We start from the raw sequence: 22,483 nt of genomic DNA, 5'->3' as shown, positions 1-22,483 counted from the left end.
TCAAGTCAAATCAGTCTACAGCTTAAGACCCATTAGTTTTCTTTGGCTTTTTCTTGATTTATAACTTATTTTGTGTGTTACACATTTAATGTTGTTAGAGGAGCTGATTTCTCAAAGCCTGATACAGGTCGGGGGTCACCAAACAGTTGTGTGTCCACTAGACAAGTGATCACTACAGGAAAGCAAAGATTTGAAAAAAAAAAGTGTGAAGGTTATTCTACGCCAACTCCAGGTTGGTAACCACCGACCAAGACCATTAACATACGCAAAGACAAATTGATATTGTTAAATAAACAGTGGTGGAAAGTACATTTTTTATTAGGTCGTTGTATTTGAGTATTTTCCATTTTATGCTACTTTGTACTTTTTACTCCACTACTTTTATTTGACAGCTGTAGTTACTTTTCAGATTAAAAATTACATTAAATAATATATGATAAGCTCATAAATACAAAAAAACTGAAACCAGTAGTTCCCAAACTGTTTGTTTTGTAACCCAAGTTTAGTTGTGTCTCCTCGTCATGTTACAGATGTTTGAGTTGTTGAGCAGTTCCACCAAATAAATAATTGTTTTAGGCCTAATAGATAAAACTTTCTAATATTTCACAAAAAAACAAAGTTTAGAGTTTATAAAGTCTGTAAAATGAATCAAATTTTGTGCAGCAGAACTTTGTTTTTCCTTTTTTGTACCCGGCTGGTTTAATATGTCACAACAGCCGACTCAATATTTGGTCAATATTTTGTTTTGTTTTGTCTCATTCTCTTCCATTAAAATTTAAACTTTTAATAGCTTTTTTCACTTAAAATATATTTTACGCATTTTTTATTGTAAACTTCTTTTTTATATTATTTACGATTACCTAAAGATCCCCTCCAGACATGTATTAGGACATACAAAAATACTCTGCTGGGAACAATAATGAGTGCCTGATATGGTTTTTCCACACAAAAAAAGTAGAATTACCTTGTTAAAATCCATAAAATAGTATCTCCTTCTTCTCCCTCATTAAAAATCCCATTAACTATGAATATGAGATTATATTTCATTTCAGAAGTTTAACTGCTGGACACATAATGTCTCCTACTGGACTGTACTGGACAAGCAGCAAATTAGATCCTCTAAACTAGTTGTGATGTCACAAATAATGTTTGCAATCCCATTTTAGATTTTCAATGAGGGCAAAAAAACGTTCTACTTTCAGCAGATTAATGTTAAAACAGCTTTCTTGTGTCAAACTCTGCACATACATCATTCTGCACAGTGAAGCTCAATCATTCAATTGTAGGAACAAGAACAAAAACACATTTTTAACTTTTAATAATTTGTGTATATTTTGACTTAATTCTTGAGGTAAATCTAGCTGATACTGTACTTTTACATAAGTAGGATCTTAAATGCAGTACTTTTACTTGTAATGGAATAATTTTACATGCTACTTTTACTTCAGTAACGGATCTGAGTATTTCTCCCACTACTCTAAATAAACAATTATAATTATAACGAATGAAGTGTATAAATAAGTAGTGAAATACAAAAGTAAACGTTCATTTTTATTGTCGAGAGAACAACAGTCGCCCTCTAGCGTTCAACTGTCTCCATGGCAGCAACGGTTCTCAATGTAGGGACTGTCTCAAAAAAGCTCATACAACTCAATAGGCATAACTATCTCTATACACTAATTAAGGACAAATTATGACTTCACAATTATTCCGACCAGCATGTGAACTTAGAAGTCTTTAATCTACTTCTATTTTAACTAATAATCCTGTTTTTACCAATATTTTCACGACAGCGTCACAATATGGCGCGCCTTTCAAACCGCCGGCAACACTTTTACGCATGCTCCCTGGCGTCGTAGTTGCGGAAGTGAAAAGTCTACGTGGGGAAGAAAGGTTGGTCTGACCGTGTTTGAAAACCTTACACACCAACAGCACCGATGTCCAATCCAGGTTAGCTCTGTCTCCCGTCGAACCAGCCTGCCTGTCCCCCCTTCACACACTCACACACACATAAACACACCCTCCCCGTCAGGCAAATGGACGCGTTGGGCGTATAAATGGGACGGAGAGCCGACGACAGCCTGTAATGCTGCGCCGGGTGCGGCAGTCTCTCCGGCAGGTGCTGTATCTGATGGCCCGGAGACCGGCTCTCCTCTGCGGGGCTATCGTGCTCAGCGTCCTGCTCATACTGGCCGTCAAGTTCACATGCAGGTAAACAGCAGCAGCTACTGTAACATATTCACACACACACAGTCTGAGTTTGTTTGTGTTTAACCGGGCCTGTATGTCACTCACTGAACACAGTGGTTACTTTACTGAAACAGGAAGGTTGTAGCAGTAAATTAGCTGCTCCTAATAAATAATAATCTACTTATAACCAATCAGGGTCTTCATTGTGTTGTGCGGCTGACCTGACGTGTGCTGTGGGGACAAGAGGATTAACTAATGCTTTAAAGCTTTTAAACAGACAGTGTACTATCAGTGGCCATGCACTCTTTACATTTGGGACTTTTAGCAAAGGTTTCGATCATCATTTAGCCTCAATATTTAATGCTTTTGTCAGATAATGTTAAGTTATTGTTACAGAGAAGTCAGTTTTTACTGATTTTACATTGTTTGGTTGCACAACACAACCTTCAGTTTAGAAGATTTAAAGTCCACTTGCACTCAAAAATATGTTTTTCTTTTTTGTTCCTACAATTGAATGTTTGAGCTCGGCTGTGCAGAATTTGGTCCTGTATACAATAATAATTCTGTAATTTGTATAGTGTACATATGTATGTCATCTATAAACTTGAAGCCTCCAGTATACAAACATTGAGAATAAACTTTACAGTGAAGTAGGAGACATATTATGTCCAGCATTTAAACTTCTCAGATTCAATATGTTTGCATATTCATAGATTCGGGATTTTCTTTAACGAGGGAGAATGAGATGTAATTTTAAGGATTTTAACAAGATAATTGAACTTTTTTTGTGTGTAAAAACAACATTATATTGATGATTAGAGTGAGTGATTGATTACAGTGCATTTGTCCACTCGATTATACATACAGGAGGGGGGCAAAATATTAGGAACACAATGTAACGCGCTCCAGTATGCCACCAGCATCCACTATGACCTCAATAATAAATATAAAGTAGAATTATCACCTTTCTGACAATGTCAACAAAAACTGAAAATGTATAAGCTTCATAAAAGTAGAATTTATGGCCGAGCTGTTGTACTGGACTGCGTTAGATTGCACAGGTGTTTCTAATAAAGCGCTTGGCCAGTGTATTTTTAAATGACCCTGAAGATATCAGTGTCAGTGTAACTACCACAGCTGTGTGGTAACATAATAACACACATTCAGCCTCCCAGTGAACCCAGCTGTGGACACACACACATACACACACACACACACACACAAACACAGAGCCAGTAAGATTGAAACTTGAAACAAATACAGACAAATTAGCTCCTCACATCCTGCTTGTCATCCTGTTCACTGGTAGTTTTTGCTCCAGCTGTGACAACCTTATCTTTGGGACTGTTGATCGAGACATTTGAGGACATAACCTTGATCTTTTAAGAAACAGTGATGGGCATTTTTCACCATTTTCTCACATTTTATCAACCAAATGACCAATTGATTAATTGATAATGAAAATAACCATTAGTTGAAATTGTAGATATGCTTTTTATTTTGGGATGTAGGGAGGTACAGATACAACTTTTTTCTCTCCTGAAGTAGATTATGATCTGTAGACTTCACTGTGTGGAACAAGTTGGAAAAATATTTATGTAAGATAACGTGAGGTCAGGGATTGTTGTGGCTTTAAAAACTGAGTCCTGCCTTTACTGATCGGAAACACTGACTTTTCTAATGATCTGTATTTAGTGTGTGTCGGTTACATCTTGGCTGATACCCACTCTGCTTAATAAGGTCAGTATATATCAGCACTGACATTGATCCAGCGTATCGGATTTGTGCATGTGTAATGTCTATGTCCATGATGTAGTACAGTTCTTGGAAAATCAATTGAGAAACTGTTAATGTATTAAAATAACCAGACCAGTTAAAGTACTTGACGAATCAAGGTGTGCTTCCTTACATATAAACAGTGAAGCAACAACTAACAATACTGTCATTATGGGATGGCTGTAGCTCAGTAGGTAAAGCAGGTCGTCCGCTAATCGGAAGAGCGGCGGTTCCATTCCTGGCTCCTCCAGTCTGCGTGACAAAGTGTCCTTTGGCAAAATACTGAACCCCAAATTGCTCCTCGTGTGTGCGATTGAATGTGCACTAGATTAGATCCTGATGAGCAGGTTGGCACCTTGCACGGCAGCGTCTGCCATCAGCGTATGAATGTGTGTGTGTGGGTGAATGTTGGCATATATTGTTAAGTGCTTTGAGTGATCGGAAGACTAGAAAGGCGCATTTACCATTAATGAATCTGCTGATTTATTTTCCTGATTAATTGCTTGGTCTGCCCATCACAGTTTTCTACAGCCCAAGGTGATGTTATCAAACGTCTTCTTCAAACAGTCTAAAACCCAAAGATATTCAGTTTAATCCAATGTTAAGACAAGGTAAAACAACAAATTCTCTTATTTTAGAAGCTGGAACCATGAAATGTTTGGTATTTTCACTTGAAAACTGAATTTTCTGTCAATCAACTAGTCATTGTAGCTCTAATAAACAATACAGTATTGCAAAGTCGCTGGTGGTTGACAAATAAATATCGTCTCAGGAGGTATACTGTCATATCTCCTCATGTCATTGTGATTCTTGTCTTTCCGTAGCCGTGCTAAGAATGTGGTGGCAGCAGCTCGGCCTCCGCTGCGGTTCTTCTCTGCCGAGGCCCCGGTAGTCGACCTCTACTTGGGTCAGCTGGATCAGGTAAGTTTCAAATATAGATGAGCACCTGACACTAACATTTTATCACAAATCCGGTGTTCAAGGACGGTGTTGTTTTAACAGACAGGCTTGAAAAAATTGTGAACTTACGCTGGAATTATTATTAAGAAGAGAAGCACGTACTAAATGCAGTCTCAGTTTTTACCAGACCCCTCAGATAGATTAACAATATCTTCTATTTATGATGAAGTGTCCAACCTGCAGAATCCCTTATTAAATGTTTTAAAATCTGCTTGTGAAATTGATCTGGGGTTGGATATAACAATGAGAAGAGGCAACAGCTTCAATTTGTACTTGGCTCTAGTTCAAGGTGCTCCATCGACTGAATTTCTCAGAAGTTAAACTTGCTAAAACGTGTCCTAAAGTAGATGTCATCTTCGACCAGTGCAGATTGCTCAAATGTTTTCGTACTTTCCTAAATTATCAGCTTTCTGGAGCTTTATGTGTCAGGTATTAACATAAGTGTGTGTATAGTGTTAAAGTCAAGACCACAAGTCAAACACAAACTGAATCTAGGACGACGATTAAGAGTTCAACATGTCACATTTATTTCCTCTCCAGGTGGAGCGTCTCAGGAGCATGGCCGAGGTGTCTCTCATTTTCTTCTACGCACCCTGGTGTGCTCACTCCATGGCCGCCCGGCAGGAAGTGCAGCTGGTAGCGAAGAAGCTGGCCAAACAGGTACAGATCACCTGACGTCACAACAACAAGCACTCAGGGATTGTTTAAATACCAAATAATAACCTCAGCTGTACAGTTAGAAGAAGACAAATACTTTGTCGTCATAGAAACATTCTTGTTGACTTAAAGAGACAAATTAAACATCTTACATCTGAATATGGCTTATAGGACTCGCAAATAACTTCTCAATTTACGTGGACTTAAGAATTATAAATCATAGACCCGCTTTATATATATATACTGGATGTCTCTGACTGCTTGGATCTAGTTTTTCAGGCACTGAGGACGAGGCCTGATTTTAGACTCAAAAATGAAAACACACCATAACCGGTTTGAGATCTGGAAAAAAAGTTTTGTTTGTTCAACACTGTCCCTCTGTCTCTTTCACAAACACAGGTGCAGTTTGTGGCAGTTAACTGCTGGTGGAGTCAGGGGAAATGCAGGAAGCATAACCGCTTCTACCAGTACCCGATCGTCCATCTGTTCTACAGGAGGTGAGACAGAGAAGACTGTCTTTGACTGTGTTTGATAATGATGTTTGATGCTCATCCTTTAAAGATGACGTGTGTGTAACAGAAGCACTTCACTGAAAAATACACCAAAACAGCATTTCTGTATTTTACATATTTGTTACAGTGATTAGAGCTGATTTTATCTAACCAACCCTTCTGGCTACTGAAAATATTTGTGCTTTGTGGCCAGTTATTAGCTGCAAATTATTATTCATTACAATTCATTCGCTTTCTTTTAAATGAACTGAAATGCATCGTTAGCTTCTGTATTACATTTATTACACTGGCGAAACAAAAACAAGTTCTCAGTCATTTATAGAGCTGCAACTATTTGCTGATTAGTCGATCGACAGAAGATTAACTTGCAACTATTTTGACGATCAAATAATCGTTTATGTAATTTTTAAAGCAAAAATACCAAATATTCCTTAGTTCAAGGCTAATTAGTAATTCTGTTAGTATTTCAGTTGATAGATGATTCCCTCTGGACGTTGAGGTGGTGGGCCACTCAGATCCCGATGCATCTTGTCTCGTTGTCTCTTTTTCCCTGAATATGATGTTTTAACAGAATCACAACTGCTACAGGTGAGCTGTTAGTGGGCGATCACCTTTAATGATCCATTATATTGTTTGTCTCTGTGCTGCAGGTTCGGGCCTATAGAGTACAGAGGTCCGTTTGTGGCTCCGTATGTGGAAAGTTTTATCCTCAGAGTCATCACACCGCTGACTTACCTCCCATCAAGAGCCACGCTCGAGGAGTTCCTCTCCTATCACGAGGTACAGTAGGTTTGAGCTTCAGGTCAATCTGAAGGAGAGCCGGCAGAGAATCAGCTACAGCGAGTTTAATCCTGATCGACTACAGCTGTGTGAGCTGCTCCTGTTTGAGCTCACTCCTGCACTTTAAACCGTTACAGTTATGTAATTTGCTAATTTTAGCTGTGCTCAAGGTGTCAACTTTGAATGAAACTGTATTACCTTATGATGTATTCTGATTGGCTGTGTCTTCTGTGTTTCTAGCCTCGAGTGGTGGGTTTCTTCCAGTTTAACTCCTCTCCTCAGCCGCCAGGATATATCACATTTCTGTCCTCTGCCCTGCAGGCTCTAAAAAGGGGTAAGAAGTCATCATGCAGCTTTGAGGCCACATCTTTTGATTCTGTACAAGTTTTTGTAATGAATTTTTATTAACTTACAATTTTTTTATTAACAATAAGTACAAAACATAATGAAACACAAGACCACATATTACAGTAAATCAGTGAGAAATAAGTAACAGAACAAAACAAAATAAATCTGGGCAAATATAATTAGCTACAATACAGTAAGGAAAACGGGGGCACCATATATCAATAAATGACATAAATGAGGTAGCGCATTTTCCTTAAAAAACAAATTGTAGGAGCTATATTTACTTCCTGTTAGATTTCTTCCTTTATATAAATCAAAAGATTTGACCAAACTTCATAAAACATCACTTGGTAATTATTCTGTACAGGTTTTTGACCATTTCAAGTATGTAAGATTAGATTATAATAATAGAAAGGACAGAAAGTTTCCAGTCTTCAGCTCTGAGTCTCTGTTGTGCTGCTGCAGACTTCCGTGGCGTGGTGCGTTTCGGGGTGGTGACCAACAGACAGGTGGCAGAGGCCATCTCACTTAAAGAAGATGGAACCGTTTACCTCCACAGAAGATTTAACTCCTCTTTGGTAAGATGTCATCATGTCAACATGTACATAAAAAATTGTAGTAAATATAATAAAATACTGAATAAATGTTGAATATATGCTGTTTGTTTGTTTTCTTCTCTCAGATTTTCCCTCGAAGGGAGCGTAACTTCACATCAGAGGCCATCTGTAGCTGGGTGTTTGAACACCGCGAGACCGTCCTCCAGTGGCTGCAGCCCCCAGAAACAAAGTCTCGCCTCCTGGAACAGGAGCTGACGAAAGGACCCGCACTGCTGCTGTTCCTGCCGCACAATCCGCTCGCACACAAGCCCAACCCCGTACTGCAGGAGGTGAGCAGTGACGCGGGGAAATGAAAAAAAAAATCACAGAGGATGAACGAAAATGTGTATTTATCCACTCTTTATTTCTTTTTGTTTCTTGTGTTTTTCAGGTTGCAGACATCGCTCTACGTTATCATTCCTGTGACGATAAATACCACTCCAGCCTGGACGAACGCTTCACCTCCCACTCGCCGTGCTGCCAGTCGGTCGTTCTCCCGGAGTCCCGTACGAGCGTGTGCGAGGTGTGCCTCAGCTTGTCACCGCGGGGCTCGACCAGCTCCTCAACACGCTGCTCGTTCCCCTCCGCCGCTCAGGGAGGAGACGCGCTGCAGTCTTATCTCAGACACTGCTGCCTACACCACCTACCTGCCGCCATGTCCGTAAAAACCGCAACCTCAGTGGGCTGTAGCAACTTTCTTAACAGCTACAGCCCGTTCATTCAGTACAGTGCCTGCTGCAGAAAAGTAGAACCTCAACTCAACAACGAATCGTCTTCACAAGCCAAAGAGGGGCCGGACATTCAAAGAGTTCCCCTTCCTCCTCCTCCTCCTTCCTCCATCCCTCCATCGTCTGCCCCTCGGCAGGAGGGAGACGGCATTACGGGGCTCCGGTGTCAGACCAATAGGACGCTCAGGTTCTACGTGCTTGATGTTGCTCTGAACTGGCCTCTGGCGGTGAGGCTCGGGGCATCGGGCAACAGAAGCACTCCTCGTCACCAGGAGGCCGGCACGCACGCTGATGGGAGCGGTGACGGCTCGTTCGCAACTATTGTGAACCTGAAGGACGAGGTTCATTATGTTCTCCACCGCAGCCCAGCAACCACACTGACAGAGTCTCTGGGTAAGACCAGGGCAGTTTTATTTAGTTTACATGGTTTGATAATGTTTGTAACTCTTACTCCTCTTTGAGTCGATCATATTTAGCAAATTTCTCCACTTAACAATTTGTGATGTGCAGAAGTAAAGACAAAGGTTGTATCTACCCTAAAATATCAAATCGATAATTAATCAATTAAAACATGTCTCCTTCAGCATTTTTATTATGCAGATGAGCTTACACTTTTCATTAAAGACGCCGTGATGCATTTACATTATGTCACACACGTTATGTCTGTTATAATTAAATTGAAGGTCATGGAGTCGTCATTTAGTCACCATGTCTGTGTAGATTCACTGATTCTTTGCACAAGGTTTGAAGCAACGTCATGACCAATGAAAGAAACACAGAGTGAGTTTTGCATATTATGCACATCAGCAGGTCAGCTGACATGGCTTTATTTCAGTCTTTTGCATACATGCACAGATGTTTCCAGGGAAGACTCACTGCTAAGAAATGAGCAATGAGTAGGACAAAGGGAGGTTTGGCCTTTAAAGGTCTCTGCGGTGACTTTTTCATAGTAAAAATGTTAACTTTTAATAATGTGGTTTGCTCCTACAGGATGTATAATGATGTCATGATGTCCTACAATTATTGTACAATTGCTAGAAATCACAGTGTCGCACAGGACATGAAGCGTTTTATGTTTTTAATGCACAGAAAAGATGAAAAAAGTCTTGGAACCATTCTGCATGTGCGTCTTAATCCACTGGTCTGTAAACAGAAGGCAGCATTCGTTTGTTTACTGCATAATGTCGTCTAAAAGCCAACAGATTTTCTGTTCAGGGAACCACTGTTGTTCCAAGTCATCACATAGAGATTTAAAAAGGTCAAAATTTTGAATTTAAATAACTTTGCCTCCATGTGGCTCATTTAGACTGGGGCTGCAACTAACGATTATTGTCATTAGTGATAAATCTTTCGATTATTTTCTCAAGTAATCGATGAATTGTTTTGTCTATAAAATGTCAGAAAATAGAGAAAAATGCCTGTTATAATTTCTCAAAGCAACATCTTCAAATATTCTGTTTTGTTGGATCAATAGTCCAAAATCCAAAGATGTTCAGTTTACTACCATGTACGACACAGAAAATTCTCAAATTCTCACATTCAAGAAGTTGCAACCACTGAATATTTGTCATTTTGCTTAAAAAATGAGTAAAACTGTAATTCGATTATCAAAATAGTTGCTTCTTAATTTTCTGTCAGTTGACTAATTGTTGCAGCTCTAATTTAGACATTTATGAGGAGGTTCTTATGGGTTTTAATCCTGAGTTTAAAACCTTTAATTCTGCTGTTGCTTCCTTCTGTTTAAATCCCTTGATGTTTGTTTTCAAAGGTGAAAAGTCCTAATAACATTAACTATGTCTCTGTTCTTTTCAAACGTCCCAGTCAGCTGACATGAGCAGTACCAGGACCCTCAAAATGAAGAAGATCAATTCATTTTAGCCATCAGTAGATTTAGATTTACATCATCAAAAGTTCTCTGTTACCTATTGAGGAGCTTTTGTGTACAGTGATCGATGTTTTCATTCATGTGTTTCTAGGCTTTTTGTTTTTCCCAGCACCTGTAAGCATGCTAAAATTTGTCTTTACCAATATAATTAATAATTAAAGGTAATCTATATGATAATATTTTATGTTACCACCAAACTTATATGTATTTACACAACATTCCCCGATCACCGTTAAAGATCTTACCTCCTGATTTGGTCTTTATCATTAAGAAACAGAATATTTGGATGCTCGCCTAAACAGCAATGTCATAACTGTTCATCACTTCTTCACTTCAGAACATTTTAACATGAGTCTGGCAGGAATTTTCTATTCTCACTGCATGTCTGTGTGTGTCCTGTTAAAGAGGCCTTCATCAGGAACTTCAGCGCTCCGTACAGCCTCTTGCAGAGACACTTGGTGGGAGAGGAGGACAAGAAAGGAGGCGGAGGGGAAGCCAGACGTCCAGACCAACACCAGCCGTCACCTCCGCGCCCCCTCATCACAGAACTGACCACTTCCTCCTTCCTGCCGTCCGTCATGGACATTCAAAGGGTGAGACATTACTCCTTTCCTCACCGTGTCCACTCTGCGTCTGTCTGTGCATTCGTGTGAGTGATTTTGACTTTTTAGAAGCCGCCTCTAAGCAGTTAGTGAGAAGAGAGAGTGGATTATAAAACTCTCTGGAAGTGATTCAGCCCCGGTGTTAACTATTAATACCACACAGCACATGGAGAATAAAAGAACTGAGCTTGTGTCTTGCCACAATGATTCATGCTTATAGTCTAAATAAGTAGGGACGCTAAAATAAAATTCAAAAAATGGAAAATATCACTTTGTCCCTAAATGCATTCCTTGTACAGTACAGTCTACTTAAAAACTGCCACACTGACCCAAATATAAGACGTCTTTACTGCAGAAACAAACTGGGATCATCTGAATCATCTGTTAAGCAGCCAATAATTACTGCTATCACAGATGATGAGGAGCTCAAACAGTCTGAAAAATGCTCACTGCCGGAGAAAATCATTTTCACCGCTTCCAAGAGCCTGACGAGAGAGAGAGTGAGTGTGTGACCGATGAACAAGATATACGAAAGTGGGTTTTACGTTCTACTTTAATAGAAGTATTTCACTTTAAAGGATGAGGACTCTTCTCCGCTGATTAATAGCATCTCAACAGGACGAGTGTAAAAGTGTCTCTTCAAAGAGTCTTTTCCAAAAATGTGTGTTGTCTTATATTCGGGCCAATACACATGCTCATTGATTTGGGGATGTTTTGCATTTACAGGTTAACACCAGATGATATAACACACCAGCCAGGAAAGAAATGACTGTGTTATTATCCATGATGACCAGTGTTTCCCTCCTCATGGTGACCTTCCACCTTAAAACACAGTAGCCTCCACAGCTGTGAGAGTCTCACTGTTGGGTCTAAAGATGAATTTGTGGTCATTTCATTGAAATATAAATGAGTGTGTGTGTGTGTATGTATTCTCCTCTAGGATGTGCTGCTGTTCTACTACACTCAGTGGTGCGGCTTCTGCTCAGTTCTCAACCACATCATCATCCAGTTGGCCAGATTACTACAGGGAAACAGCACCATCACTGTGGCGAGGTATGTCTGCATCTTTATGTTTGACTGTTAATGAAGGTATTGTGGCAGTACTGTGTGTTTAATATGAGTTTTTAGTTGAATTATAGTTTTAATTTCAGTCTAAAATAAACAAACAGTTCAACATTAATTCTCTGGTCCAACTTTTAATTTAAAAAAAAAATCTACATTTTCCTCTTTGTAGGGTGAATGTTGCACGTAATGACCTTCCATGGGAGTTCATGGTGGATCATGTCCCCACTATTCTTCTCTTCCCCAGATACAGGTGAGAATAATGATGGGTAAACATGCAAACATGCACATTTGGATATCTGAGTTTGCATTTTCTATTTATACCCAGACATGGATGGCAGTGAGGAGAGTACATTTATTATATAGTACTCAGTAGTTACTGTAACATCAACACTGTACAAATAAAGAAAATATAAAAATACAAATATTTCACTAAAATATTATCAGTTACTTTCAGCAGATTTGTTTTCACTCCTGCATTCACTGTTTCTGCTTCTTTAAGAAAACACCTCAGCGTGAAGTTTCCAGACGACCTGCCCATCACATTACCCAACCTCCTACACTTCATCCTGCAGCACTGTGGTTCTCCGCACTACGCCGACAAACCAGTGACATCCTCAGACCAGGCAGACGGACCAGGAGCCAGCAACGTCCTGCGTGCAGAGTTTCTGGTTCTCCAGCGAGAGGTTCAGACGCTCCATCACGCCCGCGAGCGCCTTTCCCAACAGCTGGCGCAGCTGTGGCGCGAGAACCGCCGACTGACATTTTACGCTCACAGCTTAGGGGCCCAGAACACAGAGCTGCAGCGAGAAAGGCACAGCTTAGAGGAACAGCACCGGGAGAAAAGCCGTCAGCTCGGGGAGGCAGTGAGACGGCTGCAGGAGCTGGCGGACACCTCCGAAAGCCTGCTGAACGAAAACACGCTGCTCAGGATCCTGCTGAAGGCGCTGAAAGACAGGACGGAGGCGGAGGTGGAGAGAAAAGAGGCAGAACAGAAAAGAAGCCACATGGCCTCCTGAACATCAGTAAGCAGGGAATCCTGAGAGTGACGCAGGAGAAGAGAAAAGAGCGAGGAAAGAGCGGAGGCGGGAGGACCAGGAAACAAAAGGGAGGACTGAAACAGAAGAGGAAAAAAAGCTGCGATTAGACCTGAGATGTGGAGAAACAGGAGGGAATTTTGGAGGGAAGCTGAAGCGAGGAGGACATGTAAAACCCACAGGGCAACATGACCCACTACATTTTGTCGTAGCAAAGAGAAAATGTGGACGAAACAGCAGTTATGACGAAAAAACTGCTGTTAAGTCAGGACAGAAGTGAGGAAACAAAAGAAAAAAAGGTGGATAAGTAGAGAGTGAAACAGCAGTGTTTCTCTGAGACAAGGAACGCTGTGATGATAGTGGGCTTATCCACACATAGGAACAACACTAGTATGGGAAATCAGTGCCAAATGCGCGATTGAAAATACTCTGTTCTGATGCTGAGCTTGCAAAAATGTAATTTCTGTTTAACGGTGAAGGAGAATCCTGAAACTTAGGACACCGACCCTGCAGCCAAATTCTCTCCCATCCCTGATGTATTTTACTAACCTGCTGCCCTACAAGCTGTGAGTCAGTAGCGATGTCTTCTCTGCGGTTTTACATCGATGCGCAGTAGAAGGCGGGCGCGTTAATAAAGGTCGGGTGATGTAGAATTTGGCTGCAGGAAGCGAGGGCTACTAATGAAGCTGAGACTTGTTGAATACTGAAGACGTGCTCGCTGATCTGTAGGGGAGCCTTCGAGCACTTGAAATAATCAGCAAGAATTTTCTTTTTTTTTTTTTTGAAGGGGATATAGTTGTTTTGTTAAACTGATCTATTTTTACAGGAATCCTTGAATCACTAAAATATTATTTCTATGTAACTATTCAGGTATTAAGAATGAGATGCTGCAATTGTTTACATGTGAAATATTGCACCGGTTTTTACTGATTAAAGATCTTTCATCTTAAGTGTGCTCCTGTGTTTTATGGTTGATGTCCATTAGTTCAACTGTTCAAACGCTCACATCACTTAAATAACTCATCCAGATTTCTTGCGTTGTCTCTTGAAGACCCTTTCTTCAGATAAACTTCCTTTTCTCCTTCTCAGGTATCACATTTATAGACTAGACTCATGTAAAGCATGTCTGGTCCTTTACCAGGTGGAAATTTACAACATATATTAATAATGTAATGATTAATGATTGTTTTCATTATCAGTTTATCTGTCAACTTTTTCTTAATTAATCATTTAGTCAATGAAATATTGAAAAAAGTTTGCATTTTCTGCAACTTCTTAGCGGCCACAGAAATGTCTGCAGTTTGCTTGTTTTGTCTGAAAAACCTTGAGATGTTCAATTCACTGTCATATAACAAAAACAGCAAATTGTCACATATGAGAAGCTGGAATCAGAATATGGCGGGCACTTTTGCCCGAAGATGAAAAATGACTGAAACATGGATGTATAAAGAGAACTGGATACAGCGTCGGAGGCGGGGCCCCGCTCATTCTTATGAAAGTTGCTCAGTGTTGCATGAAGCCAAAAAAAAATCGACTTCCCGGTATGAAAGTACCCGGATCTTCCGCATTGTGCGGCCCATAGAGCATGCGCACTAGTGACTTTCGCTGGCCGAGTCGGCTACTTCCGGTTTAGCCCTCCGGCTTATTTGAATTAGGATAAAACAATTCAATCGTGTGGCTCTTCTAGGCTTTTGAAATGTGATCAGACCGAACGGATCAAATTCTGATACTGAGACGAGTCACTTTGTGGGGGTTGTGACGCTCAGAAAAATTTATCCGCTGATTTACAGACGTCTCTTTCACAATTTAAGTCTATGGGAAAAAGTGTTTAGGGGGCAGTGTGCCTCACGTGACGTAATTACACGGTTTGGCCTCTATGTCAAATTGGCTTCAAAGCCTGGCGCTCTTCCTGTATCCAGTTCTCTTTATACATCCGTGGACTGAAACGGTTATCAAAATAGTTGCCTATTAAATTTCTGTCAATCGACTAATCGATCAATCGTTGCAGCTCTAATATGTTGCCTCCCTACGGCCCACATTGGTAAGTCTTTACAGTTGAAGCTCACGCTCAAGTTTTGGTCTAATCGTGTCTTCTGACCATCATGCTTAGACTGAATGTTTTTCTCCTTTAAGACACTTGGGGGGCTCTAGGATCTTGGTGGCTCTAAACAAGATTTTGTTTGTGGCCCCACAACACTCCCAGCACAACCACCAAATCACACACAATGCTCATAACTCAATGATCACAAACAAAACAATGTCTATTAAAAATATATTAAAATTTGAGAAGTTAAGATACAATTAACAATTACAAAGTATTCAAAATAATAAATAATAAAGTCAATATATTTAAACTATACAAAGCAACAAACTTGCACATAACAAGGTCTATAAAAAAAGACAATGACAAATGAACACCAATAAAACCAAAAATATTTAGCCAAATAAATAGCAATGAAAACGCAATACAAGAGTGCAAAATATGCTAAATAAAGTGAACACTACAAAAGTCACTGGCAGGATACGGGCAATCCTCGCGGATAGACAAAGATTTGGATACAATTCTGTCAGTTTCTTCTTCTGGACAAAGTCCAGCAGTTCAAATGCAGACATCCTGTTTCTAACTGAGGAGAGTTTCTGATTTCCATGGCCAGCTCTCTCCCATAAATGTCGGCTTCCTCTTCACTCCTTAGTGCGTTCTCAAGTTCCTCACATTGTTTCTCCAGTGCTTCATCTTCCAAGATTGGGAAGTTTATCAGTACCCCAATCTTGCTTTTAACTTGTCCAAGTGTTTCAAACACTGCAGACGCAGTCATGTACTCTGTTAGGTCTGTCAGGTACCTCTGTTATGACCTCTGCAGCTGCAGTCACATCAGAGGAGGGAGTAGATGCCCCCGAAGTCTCTGACGATGTCCCCTCAGCAGCAGTCATGTCAGCTGATGAGGTAGATGGTGGTGCAGTGAAAGTTCCTCCAAAATATTTCAAAAACGCCCCTGAAAAGATTATATATTAGATTATTAACATTCTTTAAATAAAGGCTGTAAGACATTACATAGGTATGTTACATGTATCTTCCAGGCCTATTTATTAGCCACACAACAAACGCAATTTTATCCAAATATGCAAATAACTATGTCCAAATATGATCTACAAAGATACAATTTAACATAGCTAGAAAGCTAATGGTTAGTCTGAAACAATTGAGGGTAATTTGGACACTTGATATTTTATATAATAAAATAATAAGTCAAAACACCAATTAAATGTTGCAAGAAAACATTGATTAGTCCCTCAATCATCATACAGATGAGCCTCAGCTAAAGGAGTCATCACATCCAGATCTGATCACCGTCACAGAAGGAGACCGTCTACAACTGAACTGCTCTGCTGTGGGAAACCCCAGCCCCTCTTACAACTGGATGCTCCCATCAGCCACTGGTCCCCCCTTCAGTGGCGACATTCTCACTATCGAGTCTGTAACTTTGGAGCACAAGGGGCAGTACATCTGTTCTGTCCACAACAACATCGGGACTGTCACTGTGAAGTTTAACGTGGATGTCAAAGGTGAGTTTAAAGTTTTGTCATTTTCAGTCTTCAGGGTTGTGATTGTTAGAGCAACTGCAGTATTGCTTTCTCACAGCAGTGGAGAATTTGAACACATCAATGAACTTCCTCTTTAAGATGGTTTTGGCTTTTTCATTCGTCTGATGTATAACATTATCTGTTCCTGTTTTCTTTACCCAAACCCCTCACCCAACCCTCTGCAGAGAACTACACGTACATTATTTTAGTGGTACTATTAGTCCTTGTTCTGGCAGCAATTGTCTTCGTCAGTATATACGTCCATCTGTACAAACACAACCGAAAGGGACGGTACAACCTGAGCGACGTTTTCCATCTTCGCTCTCAACTCATTGCTGTACCTACTGAAGAGTTAATTTGTGGGTGAAGCATCACATGTGTGTGGACAACCTGAAACTGTTGATATGTCATAAGCTGCAGTTAGCTGTAAAGCACAGATGTATTTATCCTAACCCAAATACTGTAGAAATCAGCAGAAGTCTCTATATCTGAGGTTTAACACATATATGCTGCACATACGGTTAAACTCAGGTTTAAGCTGAAAGATTGAAATGTTGCTCTGTTTAAGGAGAGATATCTATTGCTATCTATATATATTTTTCTTGTTGTTAACAAATCATGAAAACACTAAAATGAGCAATGTGTTAGTTAGTCTGTCTCTCAGGACTTTCTGACCTCCTCACACTGTCTGTGGCTCTCAGTCCATTCATTTCTACTAAAGACTTAAAACTTTAAAAATGAGTCACAAATATAGTTTCATTTTTAAAAGGGGCTCAGCAATTTCCTACAGCAGCTGGGCACTGTAGTTTTAAGCAAAAGTTACTCATACGAAACTAAATCATGCATTTATTGGGGACTATTTTCAACTGCAGATTAATGCATATTTGGTGCACTAGTGTATGTGCAGCAGCAGGACAGTGTGTGTGTGGGATTGATTCAAAATAAACTACAGTGCCTGAACATTCATTACAGCTGGTGTGATAGTGTGTCTCATTATGTTTTTAATAGTTCACTGTCAGTGAACATACTGTTTTACTATTTATTTCTATTTAATTTTGTTTGTGTTGCTGAAAAGATTTCTAATTTTCTTTAGAAAGGTTGTGTAAAACAGAGAACAACATTGTGGGAAAATTCACACACTGAACTTTATAGCTGCGTGTTAAACCACGGGAAGTACCGCTCTAACCCACAGCTTCTGACAGAGCAAAAGTAGCCCTATTTTCATATATTCGTGGTGCTGCTGTAGCTGAGTGAGAGTGAAAAAGAGACATGCATAAAAGCAAAAACGAAAGTAATGAACTTCATACTGAAAGGCCAAAAAGGAAATGTTAACTTTGTTTGATGTGAATAAAATGACAAAACTCACAAATAAATGGTGGCACTTTGTACATAACACTGACATGCATCCTTGTCTTTCTCTTTTATATTTGATTGTATTGTAAAGTTGTTGACATGATGAATAATAAACCAGTAAATAAATTAAAACAGTGTTAAAACAGTAAAATGTTTAAAGAAAATACTACATTGTCTTCTTTATCACTTTCTAAATATGTTAACTTAAAATATTACAGTTGAAAATTAGCCTTAGATACCAGTAATCCATGCAAATTACTTTTCAGATTAACACTTCCTCTCCTGTTAAAGTAGTTGAAACTAGCTCCACCTCCAGCAGCTACAACAGTAACATGCTGCTCTAACACTGATGCTTCAGTATTAATAATCTAATGATGTCATATATAATAATATATCAGTCAGAGGGACCAAACCACTACTTTTACTGCAATACTTCAACTACATTTTGCTGCTAATACCTCTGTAGTTTTACTGAAGTAGGATTTTTCATTCAGGACTTTTACTTGTTATGGAGTATTTTTACATTGCTGTGTTGGTACTTTTACTCAAGTAAAGGATCTGCAAATAGGCCTCGTGTATATTCAGTGTTTTCATATCACAGCTTTAGTTTATTTGTCCCACTGCTTCACTGTCTACATCCAGTAGTCTGTGTGTTGTTCTGAGCTTGTGAGCTCAAGAAGATTTTTGATTTGAGTTAGGTATATGTTTAATACTTCTGTACTTTGACTTAGGTAGGATTTTTCATGCAGGATTTTTACTTGTAATGGAGTATTTTGTGTGTGTCGGTGGATCAGAGGTCTTTGTGGGCAGTTTATCATACATGACTGATATTTCAACACCATTAACATCCTGTGTTGCCAAGTTACCAGAGTTCTGCTAAAACCACGTGGTTTTCTTTCCACTTATCTGATGAGAACGACGAGACTGAGAAGCACGTACCATCCGGTTCATCGCGCCTTTCTTTAGAGGTTCTACTTTCAATTTCAGACGAATCTTCTGTCGGACTTTGGCCTCAACGATTTTTATTACCAGGACCTCTATGTACTCACAAGACTAACCGGACATAATGTTTTCTCTCTGTTACGCATTTCTCGCTGTTTATTTGCTGAACTCTCTGCACGACTTTCATGTGTCCAGCTGTGGTGAGTCTTCCACATGTGTTTCTCCGTCATAGAGAGCGTTTACTGCTCCATGTAGACGAAATTAATGATGTAAAAAAATGCTTAAATAGCCTCACAGCCTAGATAAACGCCGTCAAACACAGTTTAGTGTGATGTTTTGTTTGGTTATTTATTTATTTATTTATTTATTTATTTATTATTAATGTTTTCAGCACTTGTATATGAGATGGGATCAAAATTTTCAGGTGCTCAATTCTGCTGAAAAAAACAGCACAGACCAGCTTAAGTTGGTTGCTGGTTTTAGCTGGTCTTAGCTGGTGTTAAACTGGTTTAGTTGGTTTACCAGGCTGGACAAGCTGGTAAGGTGGGTCTTGCTGGTTTGTCAGTGGTATGGCTAGTCACCCAGTCAAGTTAAGCTGGTGTCTGCTGGTCAAGCTGATTGGCCAGCTGGCTGGCTGGTCTGACCAGCAAAGCTCAGCTGGTAAACTGGTCAAGCTGGTTAAGATGGTTGGATCTTTTACGCATAAACTCATATATTGAGTTTTCCTCTCAAACCTATAACTGAGTGAATTCACAATGACCTATGGACCTGGTTTGCTCTCTTCTTTCTCTCAATACAATTTTTTAAAAACATTTTTTTATCTAATCTATTTATTTTACTTGGAGTAAAATGTAATTAATATAATTAATCAATTTAAAATAATTATTTTAAATTTTAAATTTCAAATTTCAAATCCAATTTCAATTTAAAACAATCATTTTAAATTAATTAATCACTTTAAAGTAGCTAAATTAATAATTAATAATTAATTAATTAATTCATATAATCAAACAATTTAACCGTTTACAATAATTCAGGTAGCATATTCTACACGCTATAGTTTATGTGCAGGAACTGTGGTTTGTGGTAATGGTATTTAAGGTCATATGCTGTGGCTTTCGCTCAGTGTGATACATCATAACTAAAAAGACAACACAGTATATGAAACGCTACAGGGCTTTTAATTTGAATCATGGATGTATTATAAGAGCTGGATACTGGACTAAAAATGGCACCCATTCAGTCCTATAGGAATCGCTCGCCTGATCAAAAATTCATAATAGAAAGAGTCATAATTGATGTTGTTTGCAGTTTGAGGCATCCTGTCAAGAGTTTTACAGACGTCTCTTTTACAATGGTGGTCTATGGGGAAAATGCTTTTTGGGCCGCAGGGGGATTTTTCCCTGCAATACCACGAGTGGCCACTGGGAAAAATTGGCTGCAAGGCTGAGTGGGGGCACGCTATCCAGCTCTTATTATACATCCATGACTTGAATCAAATACAGGAAGTGGCATTCAGCTAACCAATGGTGTGACCATGGGTTAACACCATCACTCAGTCATGTGACATTAGGCTGAGCAATGGTGTGACCATGGGTTAACACCATCACTCAGTCATGTGGCATTCGGCTGAGCAATGGTGTGACCATGGGTTAACACCATCACTCAGTCATGTGGCATTTGGCCAACCAATGGTGTAACTCGGGCTGGTGCCGCTGTTGCCAGGCAAAAATCATCTCTGTGTTCAGGACATAGACTGTATAAAAATATGGACGTAGTTGGTTTCTGAAGAACGGTTTTGAAGCTCAAAAGAGCTGCTCTGGCCGTCACCGGTTTAGGACATGCGTAATGCGACATCTAGTGACGACACTTGGTGGGCTTCTTCTTTATTCACTGACAGCAAATTCACCGCCACTAACTGCCAACTGCTACAACGGTAAGTAACTTATATCTGCCTATAATGTGAAGTTCTTTTAATAAACCGCCCTACACATATAATATTGATGTATTGTTTTTTATAAAGGAGCTAAAATCACGTGCAGACTGATCTAGCGCTAGATATGACCCTTGAGAATTATGGCAGTTTACACTTTACTAACGTTAATTTGAACTCAGCTGTGTTCAGTGAATGTTTTAGCTAACTGTTAGCTAGTAAAAATGAACCTAGCTGACATACTATTGGACACAACTTTATGCACCTCCTCCTGAAATCATTCTGGGCCACAACCCGACTCTCAGCACCTCACAGCACCACCTCCACAGGTTGGCACCACTAGTTTATTCATTGAATTAAAAAATGTATATGTTTGTTTGGAAAATAATATCTTTGTACAGAAGCAAAAATATTTTAATAGTCAATTGGATAACTTGGTTTGGATAACTTCATGTGTATCAACTAACATAACTTAACTTGTGTTACACAGGTTCGTTAATTATCTGAAAACCCAGAGTTTCCCTCATCTCAGGGTTTCTCTAATCCCACTTTCTGAAACAGGGCCCTGGTGAAGTACTTGAATTGGCCACAACTACACCTGTTATGCTACTGTAAGCGCAATAAAAGCTTCATGAGTAAAACCCCCACCCTCCAATATCATCGTCCACTGAGATGTTTCACTGCGGACATCGTCATATGCCAATTCGGTAGACATCGCCCGACCCTATTCTCCATAATCGACCTGATCTAACAATATAATCTGGTCTTGTGTGTTTTCTTCCAGGCTGCTTCCATTGGTGGCTGCAGGGGCAGAATGTTGACGGGGCAAAATTGAGAAGAGGGAGAAGAGGATGGGGAGAAACATAATGTGTGAAAAATACAGGACATTGTTAAGAAAAAAAAGACATTGTGTCTTAGTGAGTGTATGAATAATTTGTTTGCCAAAATGCGTTTTTCTTTCATTGTTTGCTGTATTGTATAGTAATGTACTTTTAGTGTATGATATAAAACCTCTGTAGTGTTATATATATTGTTCTATTTGTAGAAATGTTGCTGAGTTATTTTACTTACACTGTAAACTTTATACAATATGCTTTGACAGTGCTGTACTTAAATAAAATGCCAATAAAGCACATTTGAATTTACAGTAAATACTTGCCAAACTGAAAGAAAAAGTGTGGGTGTGTGTGTGTCATAGGCTACTTTCGGGGACAAATTTCTGACTTGGGGACAAAAGTCATGTCCCCATTTGGTAAAACGTTGGTTTTTGGGTCAGTGGTTATGGGCCTGTTTACACCTGGCATTAACATGCGTCTCCACATGCGTCCTGAGTGGCCACTTGTGATCGGATCTCACTTCGCCGCTCTATGCAAATAAACACGTACATCTTCCGTTTGCAAAGACGTCTCTCCAGTTGCGTCTCTCCATTCAGAGACGCTGTGCGCATTTACGCACGAGACACAGCCGCCTCACTACATTGATTATTTAAATCTCTGACACGCTGACAGGATTGGTCAGGATCTAATGTTAATTAATGTTC

The 22,483-nt window shown here is 39.6% G+C and overlaps 2 protein-coding genes across 4 annotated transcripts in view; both read left to right on the top strand.

Annotated features, from left to right (window-relative positions):
* Positions 1 to 1,731: 1,731 nt before the first annotated feature.
* On the top strand, positions 1,732 to 14,083 carry txndc11 (thioredoxin domain containing 11). Its single transcript, XM_044347585.1, has 13 exons — positions 1,732 to 2,211; positions 4,791 to 4,887; positions 5,467 to 5,586; positions 5,983 to 6,080; positions 6,746 to 6,875; positions 7,116 to 7,209; positions 7,689 to 7,801; positions 7,906 to 8,109; positions 8,211 to 8,940; positions 10,838 to 11,025; positions 11,975 to 12,087; positions 12,269 to 12,349; positions 12,599 to 14,083. Exons 1-13 carry the CDS (start codon positions 2,087 to 2,089, stop codon positions 13,113 to 13,115), a joined length of 2,610 nt encoding a protein of 869 aa, XP_044203520.1. The 5' UTR covers positions 1,732 to 2,086; the 3' UTR covers positions 13,116 to 14,083.
* A 2,234-nt stretch (positions 14,084 to 16,317) lies between these two features.
* Positions 16,318 to 22,483, top strand: part of LOC122979815 (vascular cell adhesion protein 1-like) — a 29,057-nt gene continuing 22,891 nt past the window's right edge. Inside the window, exon 1 of one of the 3 annotated variants that reach the window (XM_044347576.1) lies at positions 16,318 to 16,697. In XM_044347576.1, the coding sequence (XP_044203511.1) occupies positions 16,553 to 16,697 (145 nt within the window). In that variant the 5' untranslated portion in view covers positions 16,318 to 16,552. Of the gene's footprint in view, positions 16,698 to 18,634; positions 19,211 to 22,483 lie in introns of those variants that run through there. The other 2 variants (XM_044347575.1, XM_044347577.1) reach the window with 2 other exon arrangements.

The sequence above is a fragment of the Thunnus albacares genome, chromosome 3 (genome assembly GCF_914725855.1).
Source record: "Thunnus albacares chromosome 3, fThuAlb1.1, whole genome shotgun sequence".
NCBI classification, from domain to species: Eukaryota; Metazoa; Chordata; class Actinopteri; order Scombriformes; family Scombridae; genus Thunnus; species Thunnus albacares.
This window is presented reverse-complemented; position numbering and strand designations above follow the sequence as displayed.

What these genes read in the sequence shown, in the direction of transcription:
- txndc11 (XM_044347585.1), top strand. Translation starts at nt 2,087, where the DNA reads ATGCTGCGCCGGGTGCGGCAGTCTCTCCGGCAGGTGCTGTATCTGATG. An exon ending in GCCGTCAAGTTCACATGCAG is followed by an intron (nt 2,212 to 4,790) that starts GTAAACAGCAGC and finishes GTCTTTCCGTAG; the next exon opens with CCGTGCTAAGAATGTGGTGG. An exon ending in ACTTGGGTCAGCTGGATCAG is followed by an intron (nt 4,888 to 5,466) that starts GTAAGTTTCAAA and finishes TTTCCTCTCCAG; the next exon opens with GTGGAGCGTCTCAGGAGCAT.